Raw genomic sequence first — 23,737 nt, 5'->3', positions numbered from 1 at the left:
ATGCATATTAATAGTAAACTAAAAAAATGATCTCACAATAGGGGGATTTCATTATTTGTTTGGCTCCGTTGAAAACTTCATGGTAAATTAGAGAATTTGGGCAAATAAAGTGTTCTTCTGCAATGTTTCTTGAAATGATGGCACCTGTAAGAGAAAAAGAAAGAAAGAATTTGCATGTGCATTTACTTTTATATCAGAATGCATTTAGATGTAAGATAGATAAATCAGTATCCATAAAAGCTTTAATACAAAAATAGGATTCAGATTGTGTTGCTGATGGTTCTGCTCATGTTCTGTTTCAGAGGTGAATGTTAGAGTGGTTATACGCTCAGTTTCCATGTCTTGTGCATCCTGACCGCTTGCTGTGAACAGGTGCTGCTCTCGTCAGCACAGGTTCCTCTCCATTACTGCCTAACTGACCATGTGTGTGTGTTTGTGTCTGTGTGTGTTTGGGGGATCCTTACATGATCTTTAGACACTAACATCTCAGCATTCCCACTGTTGAAATATTTAGTCTTAATTTACATTTACTACACATTTTTCTGCATTCATTTAACAGGCACTTTTATCCTAAACTACTTACAAACGAGGAATATTACAAATCACTTGTCACCGTTTTGTCAGATGCAACAGTATTTATAATACAATATGCAGTATAGACTAAATTAATAAAAAGCAAGAGTAGGTGAAATACAAAAACAAAAAAAAAAAAAAAAAAAAAAAGAGAGAGAAAGAGAACATCAGTATGTAAACCTACAGCTTTATTCTTATTTCACATTGAGTTCTAAAAAGTATCAAAAACTTCCAGCAACCATACACAGTTTATTTGAGAAATCATTGTTTGTTTATGTATTTATGTATGTGTAAGATGTGAGAAATTGAAATGTCAATTGCTTATTGAATCTGTTAACAATGCATTCTTGCGTAGCAGTGTGACTCACTTGAGAACATTATGCAACATTTTTCTCTATTTCATGATTACCTGCGTTAAACCCTGGTTGTTCAGTTCTTGTGCCTTGAGTTTTTGTTTAATAAAAACTTATACTATATGCTTAGATTCCTCAACTCATTTTTGTTTCAACTGGTGATATTGTAAATGCATTCATGTGTAAGCCACTTGGTGGTCCAAATATATAAACTGTATATATAACACTCCCAGTCCACATCTCTACATGTAAAGCATCCATTCCATTCCAGTATCTCTTGAAGTGCCTAATGAAGGACTGATTAGGTGATCACCTAAACCAAATCATATTTAATGAGGAAAAGTATAAAAACTACTCCTGTGGTCATCACTATCATTGCAATAGGACCAGCTGGATAGCAAAAACAGTGCTACCTCAAAAGTAACTGAAATCAAATAATAGCTGCTATATAATAATAATTGCTTCCATCCTTAAAGGTGATGCGATTTCATGTTTTCCTTTGTCTTTGGAGTGTTACAAGCTGTTTGTGCATATATAAGAAATGTAAAGCTGCAAAGATTAACGTCTCAAATCCAAAGAGATATTCTTTATAAAAATTAAGACTCAGTCAAGCCTTTCTAAAATGGCTCATTCAAACACGCCCCTGCAAATCTACATCACGGTGTGAAAAGATTTGCATAACACCGCCCAAATTTATACACAAAGAAAGAAGGCGTAACTTTTATTCTCACTGTAGTATTGTTGCAGCCGCCGCCATGTTGTGGAGACACGGTGTGCTTCGTTGTGAAAGCGAAAGTACTTTGTTTAGCCTTCCAAATGAGTACTCAACTAGAAATCAGTGGTTTCGTAATATTTACAACACTGGTCCAGAACAGTAGAACGCAAATATTCGAGTGGGTGCTGCGCATTTTACGGAGAACTGTTTCCTGAACTTGGGCAACGTGATCTCATAAAATTCGCATTTTACGTAAAATGTAGTTCTACAAAATGTTAATTTACTTACGTTCTTCCAGACACTAAAATATACAATACTGACATTTTTACAGCATCTGTACAAATATTTACGTATTTTCAGAATTTAAATGTACAATACTAACGTATTGACGACACCTAAAAACGAATCCTTAATATTGAAATCGCTGCATTAATTTCATTATTGTTGTTTTTATTTGTCATACCAATGACCTATATGTTTTCAGTTGCATTATTAAATTGTTAATCTTTTATTTAATATAAAATTATAGCTTCTGTTCTGATTTCTGCTGCCCACTCGTTTCCAAGAATAGGCCTATATAATGTTAAACAAGACTACACTTCAAACCCTTAAATAACATTTCTGCAATCGTTTAACCATTCATGTAATAACGTGATGGGACACAAAAGGCATTTTCTCTGACATGCTGTGACTAACAATAGAATCATAAAATACACCGAACACGCATCATGATTACAAAATGAAACACTTTTATTTGTGCGCTGTAATCCAGATCTTGAGAATCCATACGATTGTGAGAAACGGACCCAAATTCAAGCCTTTATCCGGTGATCTTTATCACGAGCAGCGAGTCCAGCAGCAACAGCAATAAACCCGCGCTAAAGTGCATTTTATAAATTAAAATAGTGCAACATCAAGAAACGACAGGTTTTACGGCAGAAAAATCAATATTCGCTAAAATGGGCAGGTTTAGGTTTGAGGGTACCCCTAGCCTACAATGCTGGCTGTGCACACTATAAAGTGGGGCAATTCCAACTAGATGGAGACCGGGAAAGGCCTTGCAATCCTCTCTTCAGGTTATGGATTCCAAAGACCATAAGCAGGTAATGCACTATGGTAATTTTTATTTTATTTTTATTTTTTTCTGGTATCTTTTGGGACTGCACTGATATTTAACTTGCAAATGCACTTCTTAAATGTTTTGTAAATGGCTTTGGTAAATTTTTAAAATGTTTTGGTATAAAACTCTAAATTAAGCTAAGTTAATAAAAATTGTCATTCTTTCAAAACCTGCTCTTATGTTTTCAACATGGTTATAGATTTCCACATAATGTAATTGATTTAATTACCAAAACACAAATAATACTTTAATTTAATTCTTCTAACAAACAGAAAGATTGTATGTATTTTCTTGTTTGTTCTTCTTGTATTACATGTTGGAAAAATAAAACCACAGACTATATGGTCTGGAATCCATGCAATCCATCTCCACTTGTTTGGAGTGCTACATCGATTAAACTAAACAGCACAACTGGTATGTTTAGTGTTTTTGTGGTGAATAAACTGTAACTTTTAATGTAGCTGTGGCTTTTTTAACAAAATAAGAACAATCATACAAAATGCAAGTTATTGTTTATTTAGTACAGACCTGAATAAGATATTTCACATAAAAGTTGTTAACATATAGTCCACAAGAGAAACTAATAGTTGAATTTATAAAAAATTACACAGTTCAAAAGTTTACATCCCCTTGTTTCTTAATACTGTGTTGCTACTTGAATGATCCACAGCTGTTTTTTTGTTGTTGTTGTTTGTTTGTTTGCTTTGAGAGTTGTTTCCTAGTTTATCCTGAACAGTTAAACTGCCCGCTGTTCTTCAGAAAAATCATTCTCACAAATTCTTTGGTTTGTCAGCATTTTTGTGTATTTGAACCCTTTCCAGCAATGACTGTATGATTTTGAGATTCATGTTTTCACAAGGACAACTGAAAGACTCATATGCAACTATTAGAGAACGTTCAAACGCTCACTGATGCTCCTGAAGGAAAAATGATGCATTAAGAGTCAGGGGTTAAAATCTTTTTGAATTCGAAGATCAGGGCAAATGTAACTTATTTTGTGTAACTATTTTCTGTAGCCTCTGAAAGACAGTACTAAATGAAAAAATATGATATTTAGGCCAAAAAAAAAAAAAAAAAAAAGTACACATTTCCATTCTTTGATTCCTTCTGAAGCATCAGTGAATGTTTGAACCTTCTGTAATAGTTGCTCATGAGTCCCTCAGTTGTCCTCAGTGTGAAAAGATGGATCTCAAAATCATGCAGTCATTGTTGGAAAGGGCTCAAATAAACTTGTGACTTGTACATGTTTTGAAAATTCACCTAAAAATAAAATCATTTATCCACCCTCAGATTTTAAACTTGCATTTATTTGTAACATGTAACAGTTTTACTCTGTCATCATTTATCTTAGAAATATGCAAGGGGGAAAATAAGGTGAATTTTCCGCATAAGCCCCAACCCCCCCGCCCACTTGTGAAGTCCAGCCTACTTAAAGTCCCTCCCACTTTGAGATTTCCGGCCTGCAGTGACACCTTGTGAGTAAAAGCGAAAGTAAAATGCATCGGGCCTATGCTGTCACTTTATGAAAACATAAACATCTTAGCACTTAAATTAGCACTTTCTTAAATTAGATTTTCTTAATGGAACATCAATTAAATGAATTACCAGCTGTCCACAGATATATTTCCAGGTGAGTGTTACAGAATTTTGGATATTTAATTTGGGATATTCAACTTCAGTATTAAATGATGTGGACTTGGAAAATAGTGGTAATTCATACTGTATCTCTTTCAGATAATGTACCTAAAGCATAGTTGTAAAAGTAATTATGATATGATTATTCAATAGTGCAATTATTTTAAGCATAAAAGATGAAAAATTAAAAAGACCATCTTAACAAGTTAGAGAGTCTTAAAAGTGCAAATATCCATATATTCGTACATTACTCGAGGACTGTAGTAATGTATAAAATGTGTAATGATTACAATGTAAATATATAAGTTAGATTTAGATAAAATATGATTTATATCTTTGTTATAACTATACAAAATAAACTAAATGCTGTCATGAAATAAATCCATATAACTGTCTTGTCATGTGAACCAATGATGTTGCACGTTGTAATATTTTCACACACACACCTGACACACATCATACATGACTTGGAGTTTGGAAATATGATTTTGTGTGTGTGTGTGTTTTTTTTTTTTTTGGTGATTCAGAAATATTCAAAAGTCAATAACTTCCTGGTCATGTGACCTCATGTTGCCACAGCCACTGTTCATTATTCATTAACATATTTTCACACATCATACACTGGCATATATCTGTTAGCCAATTATTTGAATTACTGAAGAAAAAAAAAAAAAAAAAAAAAAAAAAAAAAAAACTTGGTTATATGATATATAATATTACACAAGTCGTTTTTATAATCACATACATTTTTCATACCAAAATATTTACATTGGTATTTTATTAGTACTATTGTCAATTTTTATACTGTTAACTAGGTCCTTGTGAAATTTGTTGGGTCCAAGCATCTGAGTAATGCATAAAATAGGATGTATTTATATATTTATTTATTAAACGTAATGAAAAGAAAATGTAAGAACAGTCATAATTTAACAGTGGGAGAATAAGATCAGGACATGATTCCAATCAGTCTTCAACCTGGCCCCTCATTAGCCAGCAGGCCTCAAACATGTTCCACTAACAACTGCATGAGAAATGTTCAACAAATGCTAATGAATATATAGTCGATGTGGCAACATGAGGTCATATGACAAAGAATTTAAATAGGTTTCAATAATGTTCCTAAAATCAACAAACTCATATTCATAAAACCAGATGAATGTATGTTTATGAATATAATACACTGGGTATTGTAACATGATGTCACAGGAAAGTTTTATCGATTTAAATGTTTTAGAAATTTATTTAAAAAATTTACAAAATCTTATTTCATATATTCAAGGCATGTATGATGTGTGTCAGGATTGTGTAACTATGTTGCAACTGGTGTGACATCATCAGGTCACATAACCAGGAAGTTATATACAATTTAATATTTTAACAAATCATGAAAAATACATAACATTTTATATCCAAGATCCTTGTCATATAGATTGGAACAACACAGTTTAAGTAATTGCTTATATTTTAATTTTGTGGTCTAACTTCAATAAATTTAGGACCATTGTGTTTTGGATAATCATAAAGTAAATATCACTGTAATGGTGTAAAGTAGACACACTTTGTTTGAATTTGCATTTAGAAGGCCAAGACTAACTTGCTTACTTGCTTTTTTTTTTTTTTTTTGTATTGAGATAATTAGCATCTGATATCATATTTACAGGAGTTTATCATATGGTTCAAAGAATTGATTTTTTTTTTCTTACAAATTTCTTAGCACGATATAGGCTAAAACTACAGGAATACCGACTGTGTATAGTGTGATGCATTGTGATGACATTTGGTAGGCTTTTTTTTTTTTTTTTTTTTTTTTTAGTTTTTCATTTTACCTCAAAACTTTGCCATGTAAAAGAGCTGGCACATAATATTTCTTTGGCAATTAATATTAATATCTGATGTGATACTACCACAACTTCGTGCATCATCATGTTTAAAATCTTTTAGGTTAGGATTTAAAAGTTGTTAAAATATGATTTTCATGCATAAATGGCACCATTTTTGCAATTTCCTAAAATTACTTTTGGTAGAATAATTAATTTTGCATTGATATTTTACTTTCCCTTCATGTTTTGTTTCACTTCAGTCCAGATGCAAAGATCAAACTCATCTGAAGTTGTGTATCACTGAGGAGTGACCGGTCAATGGATCCTCCACGCAACTTTAGTGCACACACTGATCATGGATTTAGGTAAATGCCTGCAGTAATCTTTTCTGGTGAACAACAAATCCTCAAATTTCCAAAGAATGACTTATAGTGAACTTTCACTTACCATAAATATTCACTTAATCATTGCACTTGCTGTTAGGTTTCTAACAACATAATAAACATGAATATAATCATTCAGTCACTCAAATAATTTTATTACAGTCATGAATATAAGAGTATGTGAATAACATTCACTTGTTTTTATCTTCAATGCACAGACCGGACCCTCCAGAACCCAGCTGTGTGTCCATAAAGAGTGACTGGTCAATGGAACCTCCATGTAACATTAGTGGACACACTGATCTTGGGGTTAGGTAAATACTAAACATTTCATCTTGTATTGAAATAAAGAAAGAATGGTTCAGATTCAGTGCCGTAAAGGGACTTCAACTATGCATGCATTTCAGAATGAAGGTCGTAATTAGTAGCTCTGATATGTGGATGTTAACACACAGTTGCATGCATATGCTGTCTCCAACAGTATAACACATTATTGAAATTATTCAGTTATCAAGAACCATCAGTCATTACGAAAGTGATTAATATAAGAATGAATGAATAACATTAATTTGTTCTCATCTTCAATGCACAGCTTGGACCTTCCAGAACCCAGCTGTGCTTCCATGAAGACTGACTGGTCAATGGAGCCTCCATGTAACTTAAGTGGACACACTGATTTTGGGTTTAGGTAAATGCTGTGCCAAACTGTTTATCTTGTTACATCTATATTGACACAAAAAGGAAATGTTCAGATTTAAACGCCTGTATTAAATACATGCATAGACAGACCATTATGCAAATTTGTTACAAACTTATGTAGGTTTGTACAGAAATGTAAAGGCTGGAATCACTGATGACTCATTTCAGGCAGTTTAAAAACAGTTCTTTCTTCTGGGAGACATGAACTCCATTTGTTGTGCACTTTGTAGAACCTTTATATTCACAAACAACAACTATATTACACACCTGAAAGGTAATATCCAGAAAAAATATATGTGGATGTGGAAGTGGATGCGAATACAGTAACAGTTGCACTTGCTGTTATGTCTCCAGCAGCATGTTACATATTAATGAAATTATTACATTACCAAAAACTATCAGAAAAAACTACCTAACTATATCATTCATTAGTGATTTAATATAAGAAGAGTGTGTGAATTAAATTTACTTTTTGTTCAATGTCAATGCACAGACCAAACCTGCAAGTATCCAGCTATGTGTCCATGAAGAGTGACCAGTCAATGGATCCTTCACTTAACTTTAGTGGATGTACTGATCTTTGCTTTAGGTAAACACCATGTATGCATTTGACATGTGCTTTTATCCAAACAGACTTACATAGTGCGAGGATCCTGACAATTTTAATTTGTCTGGTTTAGTATTGTCAGTGTCTTGTCGCACTTTTATTCTTCCTGTTTTCTAGTTTTATGTAGTTTTTTTTGTTCTTTGTTCCTTTATTTATATTTATGCATTTAGTAGATGGTTTTATCCAAAGCAATTTACGAAAGATGAACAATATTTGTAATATACAATGCCAGGTCTCTTTGACAGTTTCTCAACTGTCCTGCAGTTGGATTCTATGCAACTACCACACAAATTACTGATAAAATGCCAATATCAGAACAAGTATTTCTATATACAGTCATGGCCAAAAATATTGGCACCCTTGCAGTTCTCTCAGAAAATTGTTGCAGTTACAAATGTTTTGGTACTCTCAAGTTTATTTATTTATTTATTTATGTATGTTTGCATTTAGAACAACACACACAAAAAAAAAAAAAAAAAAAACAAAAAAAAAAAAAAAAAACAGAGAAGAAAAGTAAAGTCTGATACAATTCCACACAGAACCCCAAAAATGCACTGGACAAAATTATTGGCACCCTTAACTTAATATTTGGTAGCACCCCCTTTGGAAAAAATAATTGAAATCAATTGCTTCCTGTAAACATGAATGGGTTTCTTACACCTGTCTACTGGAATTTTGGACCACTCCTCTTTTGCAAACTGCTCCAGGTCATTCAGATTTGAAGAATGCCTTCTCAGTGCAAACAAAAATAAGCATGTGAGTACCAAAACATTTGCAATTGGAACAATTTTCTGAGAGAAGTGTTGCATTTTCTGACAGAATTGCAAGAGTGCTGATGCTTTTGGCCATGACTGTATAATTACAATGCATATACAACATATTCTAAGAATTTTGTTATTTTAATCTTACAGCTGTGACTCTCAACATGCTGAAGCCCTCAAGACATTTAGATCAAATCTGAGGAAGAAGTTTCAGTGTCTGTATGAGGGAACAGCAAAGCAAGGAAACCCAACATTCCTGAATGAGATCTACACAGAGCTCTACATCACAGAAAGTGATTGTAGGTGAGACAGATTGAAACACAATACAGGAGAGCAGCAGCAGAGGACACACCAATCAAATGCAATGACATCTTTAGACCTTTACCTGGACAAGACAAAGCCATCAGAACTGTGCTGACAAAAGGAGTCGCTGGCATTGGAAAAACAGTCTCTGTGCAGAAGTTCATCCTGGACTGGGCTGAAGGGAAAGAGAATCAGGACGTCCAGCTCATATTTCCACTTCCTTTCAGAGAACTCAACTTGATGAAGGAAAAAAAACTAAGTCTTTCAGATCTTCTTTATGTCTTTTTTCCTGATACTAAAGAAATTGAAATATCCAGTGACAAATATAAAGTGTTGTTCATCTTTGATGGTCTGGACGAGTGTCGTTTGTCTCTGGATTTTCAGAGCAATGTAAGGTTGTGTGATATGAGTGAATCTGCCTCAGTGGACGTGTTGCTGACAAACCTCATTTTGGGGAATCTGCTTCCCTCTGCTCTCATCTGGATCACCTCTAGACCAGCAGCAGCTGATCTCGTCCCCTCTGTTTGTGTCCATCGAGTGACAGAGGTACGAGGCTTCAGTGAGCCACAGAAGGAGGAATACTTTAGGAAGAGAATCAGTGATCAGAGTCTGGCCAATATGATCATCACACACCTGAAGTCATCAAGGAGCCTCTACATCATGTGCCACATCCCAGTGTTCTGCTGGATCTCAGCCACTGTTCTAGAGAAGATGTTGAGTCGAGCAGAGAGTGGAGAGATTCCTAAGACTCTCACTCAAATGTACACACACTTCCTGATCATTCAGACCAACATCAAACATGAGAAGGACTATGAGAAGAATGTGATGGATGAAGACATGATTTTCAAACTGGGGAAACTGGCTTTCCAGCAGCTTGTGAAAGGCAACCTGATCTTCTATGAGGAAGACCTGAGTGAGTGTGGCATTGATGAGACAGAAGCATCTGTGTACTCAGGATTGTGCACTCAGATCTTCAGAGAGGAGTTTGGCCTGTATCAGGGGAGAGTCTTCTGTTTTGTTCATCTGAGCATCCAGGAACATCTAGCAGCTCTATATGTGCTGCTTTCCTTCTTGCTGTATAAGAGTGATGTATTTAGTGAAACTGTCACCTCAAAACATGCACACAAGTTCACATGTCACACAATCTCTGACCTGCACCAGAGAGCTGTGGACAAGGCCTTACAGAGTAAGAATGGACATCTGGACCTTTTTCTCCGATTTCTTCTGGGTCTGTCTCTGGAGTCCAATCAGATGCTCCTGAAAGTCCTCCTGACACATGTTAGAAATGCCTCGTACAGTGGAGAGAAAACTATTGAGTACATAACAACGAGAATAAGAATGAATCCATCGCCGGAGAAATCCATCAATCTGTTTCACTGTTTAAATGAACTGGGTGATAATTCTCTGGTGAATGAAGTCCAGGAGTGTCTCAGATGTGGAGGTCTTTCAAGTACCAGATTGTCCTCTTCACAGTGGTCAGCTGTTGTATTTGTTTTATTAACCTCCAAGCATTTGGACGAGTTTCATTTGAGTAAATACATAAGTAGTGAGCAAAGTCAAGATCACATGCCATCAGATGAAGTGCTTTTGAAGCTCTTGCCTGTAGTTAAAGCCTCCAGATCAGCACAGTAAGTAGCACTTTGGCCTGTTTTTTTGTAGGCAAAAGACTTCCATTCCACATTAAGAGTAATGTGGAGATTTTAATTTATTGACTTGGGTTTTGAATTTCTCTCACCTACAGTGCACAGCATAAATGAGTCCACCCCCTCTGAATAATTATAAAAGATGTATTTTATTAATGATCACTAATATAATTCATGGAAAGATGGCAAAATTGAAATGTATTAAACATATACTTAATAAAAAAACAACACAATGAGTACACCCTAGATTTAATTCAGCAAATGTATAATATTCTAATACTTAGTATGTCCTCCAAAACTTTAAGTATACTGCTCTGACCCTTCTTGGCACTGAGAGGACAACTTCAAGGCAAAAACTCCTGGAGATGACCTGCTTAAATGCCCTGGTCTTTAATGGGGAGTGTTGCTCAGCTCGTCTCAACAGAATCCCCCACAGCTGCTCTAGAGTGTTAAGTTTGAGTGATATACATGTCCTAACCCCAATACATGTCCACTGAAGGATTTTCACCTTGGGAGAATGAATATCTTCATTGTCATGTTGAAAAAAATGCCCAGTAATGCAGGGAATGAGGGGAGGGTAGCATCTTCAGTTTCAGTTTTTTTGTATTACATCACACAGTGGTATGTGAATTCATGACAGCATTGATTTAGCACAACGCCCTCACACCTTCAGCACCTATACATCCCTATATAAGAGCTTTACTGAACATCACTATGGGAGACAGGCACTTCTCACTGTACTCCTTTAGCAACACCAGAACAATTTGAATGCTTTTGGATCTGAAATGATTGACTTGGTCTCTTAAGACCAGACTATGGATTCCCAGAAGTCTATAATTTGTAAATATGGGCCTTGGACGAGGTTAAATGAGTTTATTGTGCTTTGGCTACAGTGGGTAATTCTAGTGGTGACAACAATCACGCATGTCACTTCTGCAGTCTATGTCGTACTCTGTAAGAAGTGTCACTCTTTTCATAGCTTTTGCCAGCTCTGAGACACATGCGTGCTATTTCTCCTGCTCTTTTTCTGGCAAAAATTCATTCATCACTAAATAAAAGCTTAAAGTGAAGGCCTGATTATTTCAGCAGCCCTGTAACAAGTCCATTGTACACACAACATTTAGAAAATCTTATTTTGCTGAATAATTCACTAAAAATCTTCTCTTGTAAGAACTACTTGTTAGAACATTATATCTCCAAAGAACCCTAACATGTCTTCTAAGTAAAAAGTAATTGCTAAATTTGTTAAGTTTTAGATGGGGTGTACTCATTTATGCTGTGCACTGTATATTGTCTGTGAGACTTCAACTATTGCCCTTGCAGTAAGTCTTTCTATAACCTTCTAATATAATACATTTTGCCAGATTTTTTTGTGTGTATACTAAATTGGCCAATTGTGCTAGTTGGATTTTCCTTAATCCAGCTATGACATTTGCCCAATAAAGGGACCATGTTTAAGGTGATTACATGATCTTACACACTGTTAAGACTTTTATTCTTCAAGTATAAAATATGACATACAGTTTGTCTCTCTGAAAAACACAGACACAGAACAGATAACACAAATACCAGTGAACAATTAAAAGCATTCTAGAAAATTATGATAAAAGATCAGACTACAAAAATGTTTTGAATGAGGCACATAGTGACCATCCTGTTTGCATCAGACATTGGAGAATTATAATTTACTATTATTCTGTCATAACAACTCTCTGAGACTTTAGCATAGTATTATACATGGCAATGTTAAAGGGGTCATCGGATGCCCATTTTCCACAAGTTGATATGATTCTTTAGGGTCTTAATGAAAAGTCTACAATATACTTTGGTTAAAAATTCTCAGTGATAGTGTATAACAACACCCTTTTTACCTTGCCAAAATCAGCTCTGCAAAAATCATCTCATTCTGGTCAAGGCTGCTTTAAATGCAAATGAGCTCTGCTCACCCCGCCCCTCTCTTCTCTCTGTGGAGAGACAAGCCTGTTTACTTTCGCCGCATTTAGCCGCGTTTAGCCACTAAACTTGCTAACTAGCAGATTATTAGGAAAGGCGATTGCAAGATTCATAAAAAAAAAACCCTTACACTCACTTCTGCTGTAAGTGAAGCTGGATCACGAATGATTTGCGCAAACATAGACGGATATATGTAGATCTGGAGGCGCATTCCCTTCACAAACAAACGTAATCTACTGCATCTTCAGCGGCTCAGATGTCAGGAGTAAATGACGACCACTATGTTCATTATTACATCCAGCAACACAACACCTCAATCACTCAATTGGAGATATTCTTGTCTAACTTACATCTCTGGTCTGGCATCGAAACAAAGAGGGCGGACTGTTACAGCTGATCTGAGGTAAAACACTCATGTCAAAGAACTATCGTGGGAGTGGCCTCTGTCGGTGTGACGCCACAAGGACAGGCATCTGAGAATGGCTCGATTTGAAAAAGGGAATATTATTTTTACAGATTAATTAAAAACCACTGCATGGATTTTTAGTATTATAGGGTAGATTTGTACATACACTGCCAACACACATTAATGTTCAAACAACATGAAAAAGTGAACTTAACATCCGATGTCCCCTTTAATGTGTTTAGTCTATGTGGAATAGATCTGCTACGCTGCTGCTTCATTTACAGACATGCTGCTGGGAGCATGTAAGAAATACTGCTGCTGTACATATGAAATAACTCCCATATATAACATACATGAGATCTATAAAGGTGAGGAAGATAGAGGGTTTCTGAAGTGCGCTGCAACTACTACTGTTACAGCAGGCACCTGCCAAATATTTATATGTTGAGCAGCAAGCTCTTTGGCTGCTGATGTGTAAAGAAACCATTCAGCTGCGGCATGTGAATAATTATGTAATTATGTCAGATTTAGACTGTGCCGTATAGAGTTTCATGACAGAACTTGGATTTATTTTGCAGAGATATTAATATGGTTGTTTCTGCTCTGTGACACATTGTACATTTGAGTTTTATGGTTGTTGCAACCATTGTAATCTTTATTACTGTTGATGAAGCCCACTATCTTTGTGTTCTTAACTAAGAGAGTTAAGAATATATCATTGTTCTGCAGGTTGAGTAATTGTGGTGTTACCACGGAAGGTTGTGCTGCTCTGGCTTCTGCACTGAGATCAAACTCCTCGTGTCTCAGAGAACTAGATCTGTCTAAAAATAAACTACAAGATTCAGGAGTAAATCTGCTCTCTGATGGACTGAAGGATCCTCAATGTAAACTGGAGAAACTAATGTAAGATCATACATTAATCTTAAATGAAACAAGAATCATATTATTTTAAGGGTCTATTGACAATATGCTCTGTTCATAACAAGATTGTATCATTCTGCAGGTTGAGTAATTGTGGCGTCGCAGATGAAGGTTGTGCTGCTCTGGCTTCAGCTCTGAAATCAGACTCCTCACACCTGAGAACACTTGACCTGACATGGAATAATCTAAGAGATGCAGGTTTGACACTTCTTGCTGCTGGACTGAAGGATCCTCACTGTAAACTGGAGAAATTGACGTAAGATCATACATTATTCTTAATTGAAAATTATATACATTGAGGGTCTATATGACAGGGGTGGCCAATATCGTTCCTGGAGAGTGACAGTCCTGCAGTGTTTTGCTCCAAACTTGATAAAAACTCACCTGACTGTAACCCTTAGACCTTGATTAGCTTGTTCAGGTGTGTTTGGTTATTGTTTGAAGACGGTGGCTCTCCAGGACAGATGCTGACCACCCCTGGTCTATGATCATGTTTAGATAAAATTGAGCGCATTTACTCAAAAATTCTCTCATCCTTTAGTCACCGTCCTGCGGTCCCAGATATATGTTGTTGTTTTTTTCTTTATATAAACACAAATAAATATTTTTTTAGGAAAATAATCCATTTCTGAGACTTGACAATGCAAATGGATAGAAACCCCATAGCTAAAGCTTCAAAAAATTCACAAAGCAAACACAGTAATAATTCATAGTGGTGCCCCCAGTAGATTAAACCAAAAGAAAAATATAAATATTATAAACTTTTTAAAGTCATAGCTTCTAGTCAGCTTTCCTTGCGTCATATGCATCTGAAATGATATGAGGGTGAGTAAAGGATGATAGAATTTTCATTTTGAGATGGAGTATTTCTTTAACACAATAAAGCAAATAAAAACTAATAAAAATGCAAACCCACAATGATTAGGGATTTAATATTATTGTCTCTCTATGGTTGTTCAGTAGTTCCTGCTGAACTAAGAGAGTGAAGTATGTCATGTTTCTCTGCAGGATAAGTTATTGTGATATCACAGATGAAGGTTGTGCTGCTCTGGCTTCAGCTCTGAGATCAAACCTGAGAGAACTAGATCTGACTGGGAATAATTTAAAAGAAGGAGGTCTGACGCTGCTCTCTGATGGACTGAAAGATCCTTACTGTAAGCTGGAGAAACTGAGGTGAGATCATATGTTAATCTCAACTTAAAAATATAAATGAAATTTTGCCAATATATGACTGAATACAGTGCTCTCTACAAATCCAGGCACTGTTGGTAAAAATGAGCAAAAGATCCAAAGCATTTTTATTGTTAATCGTTTTGTCTGTCATTCAAACTATTAAAAAACAAACAAACACCTTTTTAATTTAAACAATTTTTTTTTTTTTTTTTTTTAAATGCATACCACAATTATTAACCCTCCTTCATTTACTAGTTCTACTCCTCTTTGTCATCTCCAATAAAGCATGACAAGGGGCAAAACCACATGGCATTTAATCCAACAGTTTTTCTGTAGGGTTAGACAATTGAGTCCATAACAAAACCTTAATTTTCTGGAAACTGAACCATTTGTGTACTGTTTTTGGATCATTGTCCTGCTGGAGGATCCAATCACAGTCCAGTTTAAGTTTCCTGGCTTTAGGAAGTCTTGATATGTGACCCTGGATCACAAAACCAGTCTTAAGGGTCATTTTTTCAAAATTGAGACTTGTATATCATATGAAAGCTGAATAAATACGTTTTTCATTGATGTATAGTTTGTTAGGATAGGAAAATATTTGGCCGAGATACAACTATTTAAAAATCAGTAATCTGAGGGTGCAAAAAAAAAAATCAAAATATTGAGAAAATCACCTTTAAAGTTCTTCAAATAATGTTCTTAACAATGTATATTACTAATCAAAAATTAAGTTTTCATACATTTACAGTAGGAATTTTACAAAATATCTTAATGGAACATGATCTTTAATTAATTTCCTAATGATTTTTGCCATAAAAGAAAAATCAACAATTTTGAACCATACAATGTATTTTTGGCTATTGCTACAAATAAAACCCAGTGACTTAAGACTGGTTTTGTGGTCCAGGGTCACATATAGGAAAGGAAAGGACATGTGATCAATATAGTGATCCATACTCGGAATTTGTGCTCACCCATCCAAGTGCACACACACAGCAGTGAGTAGTGAACAAACAAACACACACAAACACACACCGTGAACCCACATGCGGAACAGTGGGCAGCAAAGGCTGCAGTGCCCAGGGGGCAGTTGGCAGTTCAGTACCTTGCTCAAGGGTCTCACCTCAGACGTGGTATTGAGGGTGGAGAGAGCTCTGGTTATTCACTCCCCCCACCAACAATTCCTCTCGGACCTGAGACTCGAAAGTCTATGACATTATGCATCCTAAAAAGTTGTCTGGAAAACAGTTGGTGCTGGGACTTAATTAATGGTGCATTCAAGTCACAGTGGATAGATCGTATTTACAAGTTGATCGCACATGAACGGCACAACAAAGTCGTAATTACGAGTAGGAAACTACAAATTTTCTTTAAGCCCAGAGCTTCAGAGTTGGGCGGCATGTCAGTGAGAAAACATGTTGAATGCAATGAATGCAGCCAGAGCCAATGAAAGAGACCATACGTAGATATGCAGCATCTGTATTTATGGTAAAGTGATTAAAATGAATCTTCTTTTTTTGTCATTTAATAGAAATGTACAAAATATGATAGTATTACACAATGAATGTAGAATATATAACAATTCCATTTACAGCACCTTCATAAACTGAAAAAATAAAATAAAAAATAGAAAAAGCAAAAACACAATGATACATTCATCATTTTGTAAATGTAGAGTTTAAATCATGTCAAATTTTATATAAATAGGTAGGCCACATCACCATTGTTCTGACCCAAGTGACTTGAACAGGTCTGAGGCTGTAATTACGACTTGCCAACTCGTGAAATGCACACTTCTCTTAAACGCACTACTAGACGACTTTTGTTCCTCATCACTTAGGCCAAGGGTGTCCAGTCCTGCTCCTAGTTTAAACATGTCTAGTCCTAATTAAACACAACCTGAACCAGCTTATCAAGGTCATCAGACTTATTAGAACAGGTCTGGGCAACTTCAGCCCTGAAGGAGCCACTGTCCTGCAGAGTATAGCTCCATCCCTATCAAACAAATCTTAAAGACATTGATTAGCTTGTTCAGATACAGATTTAGGCTTCTGAGTCTTAAACAACTATCTCACAATAACAGTTTTACTGGTGTGCAAGTAAACATATTGTTCTCTGCAGATTAAGTGATTGTGATATCACAGCTGAAGGTTGTGCTGCTCTGGCTTCAGCTCTGAAAACAAACCCTTCACACCTTAGAGAACTAGATATGACTGCGAATAATCTAGGAGACAGAAGTGTGAAGCTGCTCTCTGCAGTACTGAAACTTCCTCAATGCAAACTGGGAAATACTAAAGTAAGATCATACATAATCAAAACTGAAACAAAATATATTTTAACATTTTAAAAAAACTCAATTTTAATCTGGAACTTTCGGAAATTGCTTTAATTCAATGTGAAACTAATCTACAGTCTATGTTATAAAGTGTGTCATTTATCTGCAGGTTGTGGGATTGTGATATCACAGATAGAAGCTGTGCTGTTCTGGCTTCAGCTCTGAAATCAAACCCCTCACACCTGAGAGAGCTCAATCTGTTGGAAAATAAACTAGGATATAGAGGTTTAAAACTGCTCTCTGTTTTAAAGGATAATCCACAATATAAACTAGAAACCTTGCTGTAAGTACTATTGGCATATATCGTATCATATCATATCATATCATATCATGTCATATCATATCACATATCATATCATCAATGTTATTCTAACTATTCAATCTCCTGCATGCTCCACAATGGATTTTAAAATTTGTTTTGTTTTACTGACAGGTATTAAATGCTCTTTAATGGGGCCAATACAGGGACATTGTCACTGTGAACTTGCTGGTGTGTGTATATTTAAACTGTAAATATTATGTATTAAAATCTTTCTCCCATTCATGTTCTGTTGAACTGTTTTTATCAGTATGTAAGATGGAATCATAAGCGTGTTTAATTTGTGCAGATAATGATGGGTTTACAAAGTGCATAAATATTCAGTACAGGCCCTGAGACATTATGTATATACATTTAATAATACTCTTGAAATCAACTGGGCCAAACTCTTTATTAAAAATCCAACCTCTGGAACTTTATTCCACATTACATTTTCTCTAAATTTGGTGGTTTTAATTTTTTATTACTTTGTAATTATAATATTGAAAAATTACCGACTAAATTATCTAATTTCCACAAGCAGGTTCTTCTCGGCTCTGTTACACAAGCACAACTTTTCCTCTCATTAATATTTTATTTGGAACAACCGTGATATTCTGTATAAAAACAAATCTCTTTTTTACCAGTGTTGGTTTGAGACAGATATTTTACTCATAAACCAGTTAATGTTTAATGAAAATGGCCAAATTATAAAGAATTTCTTTGTCGTTTTAATAATATACTAAAGAGTTTGCTATTGTTTTTGATGCCATACCATCTGGAGTCATTAGACTGTTTCAAACGATCCCCTATCCTTCTATTTTAGCTTTTTTAGATCCTACTATGTCAGCAGTGGGGAAACAGTGCTTTTCTGCCTCTTCTTCTAATAAATCACGTTTGTTATTTCTTAATGATTTTGTATCAAGTTCAAATGTTATGGTTTACTGGGATGCTTTTGTCTCTGATATTGCCTGGAGGAAAGTTTGGTTGATTCCAAATAGATACTTAATAACTAATAAGATAAAAGAAGTTTCTTTTCGAATTATCCATCGTATATATCCTGTTAACACTTTCTTAAAGAAATATAAAAAATATATTGATACAACCTGTTCCTTTTGCAAACAGCACCCAGAGACTATAGGGCATTTATTTTGGCACTGCCATTACCCTAAATTGTTATGGAAAAACCTCTCTTTATTTGTTATTGAGAATATTGATAAAGATTTTTCTTTACTTTGGGAAAATGTCTTGTTTGGTTTTGTTAATTCAAAAAAGTGCATTTACAGGAAAACAGATTGTATGTAGCCTACTTAATCTCCTTACTTTGTTAACAAAAATGTATATACATAAATGTAAATTGTCATGTCAGAATTAAGCCACTGTTCCATGTTTTGCTTGTTGAAATACAACATTACTTTGAGACTATTTCTAACTCGTGTAATAAGAAGGCTTTAAAAACTGTAAAAAAATCTGTAAGCTGTTTAATCTTTTACTTTGTATGCAATGTCTTTTGTTCAACTTTATACCCCTGTCTAGTATTTTTGACCGCTCCCAGCACCCACACCTTAAGTACGCGATTAGACGCGCAAAAAAGTGCGGCTGGCGTGACCGTGTATTTTCAAGACGCGGCTGGACCGCAGTCAGAAAATGACGATTTTCAAGTGGCAGTCTATGGTGCCATGGAATAAATTAATAATAAAAAAAAAGGTAAATTTGATTTTGTATTTCAAATTTCTGACTTTATTCTCGCAATTCCGAGATTATATCTCACAATTCTAATAAGGAAATAAAATAACTCGTTATTCTGTTTTCCCCTCAGCTCAGAATAATGAGTTTATATCCCACACTTCTGGCTTTTCCCCCCCTCAGAATTGACAAACTCACTATTTTGAGTTAAATCGAGATATAAAGTCCGAATTAGTAAATATAAACTTACATTTGCGAGTAAAAAAGTTAATTGTAAATTAAAATAAATAAATGTTATGTAAAAATGTTAATAGTAATAGATTTAAATAATATTTCATGCTGTAACTTTAGGGATAATACAATACGTCCCCTATGCACAGCATATGGGAATATTATATTATAGACCTATTGTTTAAATCAAAATTATGTTTTAAAAGTAATCATCGCAGTTTTCATGCATAGTATGTAAGTTTAAACGTATGGATTTAGTTTTAAATTTACACAGTATTATAAACAGCACACAAGTAAATGGACGTACTAGCGGCGCGCTTCACTTTGAAACACGCAACCCCTCCCCCCGCGAGAATGTTAGTGGATTAACACGTCACGTGATAGAACGCGCGCTCTTCGAATCGCTTCAGTTCAGTGAGAATCCGAGCAGCAGTGAAGACAATCACCTGAACAGAGACTCGAAGTCTATCCAGACAGACAGTCGACAAAATATCTGAAAGTTTGACAGCAATACGGCATGTCATCACACGTTTCTCCTTCGTTTGAGTCCGTGGAGCTCAACTCCAGCAGTTCAGTGTCAGCAGATGCTCAGCTGATGTTGAGTGACTCTGCACAGACAGCTGGAGGAAAAAAACACCGATCCAACAAGAGCTTCAGAGGCTTCTCCAGCAGCAGCCGCTATGGAGAACAGCCCAACAGGTTAGGGATTAACAATAAAATACATAAATGAAAACTTAAGGTTAAATAAATGGAATTAATAATAGGAAAAATAGTGAAAAAAATCTGACTTTTGTACATAGAGTAAATTAATCTTAATTAGTACATGTCCCACTTCACTAACTCACTTAATTGTATTCAGTTGTATTAAATTTAATACAGTTTTTAACTTGTATTTAATTGTATCTTCTTTCTTCATGATTTCTACTTGCATCTTTTGGTGGTAATGTGTTTTACCTTTTTATTTCTGTATTTATTTTTCTTAGAAAAACAAACCAAAAAGAGCAAGAAGAAAGGCGTCCGTGCATTCTTCCAGCGAATAGGGAAGGCTATAAAGCGCTGCACCCTATGTTGCTATGGGGATTACACATTGCCCCCATTTCCATGTGACGATCCAGCGGATGTCCAGCCAGGTTTATCTGGCCTTGAATGGGCATTGTCAATTGATCCATGTCCATCTGGTATCGAGCTGACAGTTAACGCCGATCCGGCTGATCTTGACCCACCATCTGTCTCAGAACCATCCAGTCTTGAGGTGACACCTGACAGTAATCCAGCTGATCCAGAGCTATCACATGTCCCAGGTCCATTCAGCCTTGATTTAAAGTTAACACTGGATACAGGTCTATACAAACTAGATGTGGATCCAGCTGAGCCCAACCCACCGACTGTCTTGGGTCCATCCACACCGGATTCTGAGATAACACCTGTCCCAGGTCCATCTGCGTTTGGGGCAACTGTTGGTAAGTCTACTGTCATTTTTAATTTGCCTTTAGGGCTTTCATTCTACGCACACTTATGCCAAATTAGCATTTATGCTCCTGACAATTGTCTAATCCCTTTTTTTAGTATTTAACATATAACATGGGAAATTCTGATGACTCTAGTTCTAGTTCATTTTAATTCTAGTTTAGGATTCAGTTTAGTTTTATGTGTATTTATTTAGTAGACAAGTGAAACAAATGTTGAGGATGCCTCAAAAAATGTCAGAACCAAAAGATTCTTCCAGATCTCTTCTATTTTACAGTGCACTTAATGTGACTTTTTAATAATGATTTTAATTAATATCCAAGATGATTAAGCATAAGTAGCCCACTGTACCAGCTGTCTCATCTAACATCTGTATTCACCAAATGTTCTTTTTTATCTGTATGATGTCTAGACTCAGTATTTGACATATGGATTCTGGGGTGGTAATTACATTTCTATTTTATTTTTTTGTAGAACAACAATCAAAAAAAAAGAAGAAGAAAGGCGTCTGTGGGTTCTTCCGCCGAACATGGAGGGCTGTTAGGCGTTCTGCCCTCCGTTACCAAAGGGGCAACAAAGTGGCTCCAGATCCATTTGCCATTAACCCAGTGGCTACCCGGGATCCAGCGGACCTCCAGCCCGTTTTATTCAGCATCAGTTGGCCAAAACTTAATGCTGAGCCAACATATCTGGAGCCATCATCTGTCCCAGGTCCATCCATACTGAATAATGAGCCAATGCTTGCCCCACGCCAATCTGGTTGTGAGCCAGCTGATGGTAAGTCTACTGTCAGAACTTTTATTATGGTTGTGTTTTTACTTTTCCTCTTGTTTACTGTTTCACATTTGTATTTGTTCCTGAAATTTGTCAGTATTAGTCAGAGGATTATAGATATATAATGTTTATTTTAAGTGACAAAAGACAAAAATGTAGCATGACATGCTCCCAATGTTGAAACATCCCATACATTTAGAAGTAATTTAGCTATTTTTAGCAGTATGATTGAGCTTAAGTGTCCCTCTTTACCAGTTGTACCACCTAACTGTATTCACCCAGTGATTTTCTTTGTTCATGACGTCTAGCCTCAGTATTTGACTTGTGTAATTTATTTTCCTTTTCCATTTTTTCTTTCTTTTTAGAAAAAGAAACAAAAATGTGGAAGAAGAAAGACATCCAGGCATTCTTCCAGCGAACATGGAGGACTGTTAAGTTTTCCTTCTTGGCCCCAGATTCATGTCACGTTGAGCCAATGGCTCTATCCGCCCCCTTTTGGGTGTTAACAGCTGATCCAGGTCCTTCTTGTTTCGAGGTGACAGTTACGGCCAACCAGGATCCAGGTCCATCTGGTCTTGTTGTGGAATTGATGTCTGTCTCAGGACCATCCAGTCACGAGATAAAGCCTGCCCCAAGTCCACCCAGTCTCATGCTGACACCTGACATGAGTCTGGATGTTCCTGAGACAAAACCCCTCCTAGGTTCCAGTCTTGAGCTGATGCCTGTTGTGGAATTGGCTGATTCCGAGCCGACATCTGCCTCGGGTCCATCCAGCTACAGGCTGACACGTGACACAGATGTGGACAATGCTAAACAAAAATTTGTCCCAGTCCTAGCTGGTTTTTGGCCAACTGCAGGTGAGTCTGTTGTCATTATTAATCTGCAGTCACTACTTTTATAATAGCTGTATTTTATCAATTATTTATTTATTTGTCATTATTTTCCTTGATGGGGTTGATTCCCTTTTTAGTCTGCTCTTAGCTAATTTGTTGTATTTCTAATGCATTTTGTAAGAGCCACATTATTTGAATCACTTCTGTCTGCCTTCTGGAGTTCTTGTAAGAGTAGTGCTCATCTGTTCTTTTTGCATATATTTTTTTTTTTCAGCACCACTTTCTTCCCGTTATGATGTGGGAGTGCATTTGGGACAGGGAGCCTTTGGTTCTGTGTACAAGGGGACTCGCAGATCTAATGGCCAGAAGGTAAACCACTCTTCTTTATTCACAAAACATTTTTTCTTATTTACTTGTGTTTTTTGTGAAATTTTAACATATAGATCATTATTTTGATCAAACATGTTTAAAACTGTTTGTCTTCTTGCAGGTTGCTTTGAAATTTCTGACTAATAAGGCCTGGAACAATTATATTGATATGGTAAGTTGGCAAGACACTATATTAATAAAAATATATTTACATTTAAAGCACATTTGCATTCAAAAGTCTGTGAACACATTGAAAATCTAGAAATAAACAAAAGTTTAAAATGTTGAAAAATTGTTATGCTGATGTGTAATTTGTAATGGAAAATTGTAACAAGTAGAAGCATTTTCAGTGAAAGATCAAGGTAACGGTTTGTCAAAAATGTTTCTCTAGCCTGGATCTACAAAACCTCTACTGGTGGAAGTGGCTATGAATGCAATGGTGTGCACACCTCCAAAAAGCCCCAACATCGTAGAAATGATCGAGTGGTTTGAGGAGCCACATCAGTATGCCATAGTTCTGGAATATCCGCATCCGTGCGAGACCTTGCTGGCATTTAGCATGCGCCACGGATGCCACCTAGATGAATCCGTGGCACGTGGGTTAATGCGGCAAGCGGTGCTTGCAGCCAAACACTGCATTGAACGGGGCGTCCTCCACAATGACATCAAGAGCGACAAC

The 23,737-nt window shown here is 35.9% G+C and overlaps 2 protein-coding genes across 2 annotated transcripts; both read left to right on the top strand.

Moving 5' to 3' along the window:
• The first annotated feature begins 4,252 nt into the window (after positions 1-4,252).
• On the top strand, positions 4,253-20,300 carry LOC127178005 (NACHT, LRR and PYD domains-containing protein 12-like). Its single transcript, XM_051130615.1, is given in 13 exon segments — positions 4,253-4,391; positions 6,477-6,581; positions 6,818-6,913; positions 7,192-7,287; positions 7,792-7,887; positions 8,817-8,965; positions 8,968-10,597; positions 13,701-13,874; positions 13,975-14,148; positions 14,901-15,065; positions 17,187-17,368; positions 17,518-17,683; positions 17,834-20,300. Coding segments are annotated over 12 exon segments (2,982 nt in total). The 5' UTR covers positions 4,253-4,391; positions 6,477-6,534; the 3' UTR covers positions 17,841-20,300.
• LOC127177875 (uncharacterized) lies at positions 20,133-22,648 on the top strand. Its single transcript, XM_051130396.1, has 5 exons — positions 20,133-20,217; positions 20,599-21,075; positions 21,557-21,859; positions 22,222-22,580; positions 22,631-22,648. Exons 1-5 carry the CDS (start codon positions 20,133-20,135, stop codon positions 22,646-22,648), a joined length of 1,242 nt encoding a protein of 413 aa, XP_050986353.1.
• The last annotated feature ends 1,089 nt before the right edge of the window (positions 22,649-23,737 follow it).

This window comes from Labeo rohita, chromosome 16, assembly GCF_022985175.1.
Source record: "Labeo rohita strain BAU-BD-2019 chromosome 16, IGBB_LRoh.1.0, whole genome shotgun sequence".
NCBI classification, from domain to species: domain Eukaryota; kingdom Metazoa; phylum Chordata; class Actinopteri; order Cypriniformes; family Cyprinidae; genus Labeo; species Labeo rohita.
The sequence above is the reverse complement of the archived record's forward strand: the minus strand, read 5'-3'. Positions and strand labels throughout refer to the sequence as shown.

Excerpts from the sequence above, each read along its gene's own strand:
- LOC127177875 (XM_051130396.1), top strand. The coding sequence starts at position 20,133 with ATGTCATCACACGTTTCTCCTTCGTTTGAGTCCGTGGAGCTCAACTCC. Across the intron at positions 20,218-20,598 it reads AGATGCTCAGCTGATGTTGA|AAAAACAAACCAAAAAGAGC; the intron begins GTGACTCTGCAC and ends TATTTTTCTTAG. Across the intron at positions 21,860-22,221 it reads TGGTTGTGAGCCAGCTGATG|AAAAAGAAACAAAAATGTGG; the intron begins GTAAGTCTACTG and ends CTTTCTTTTTAG.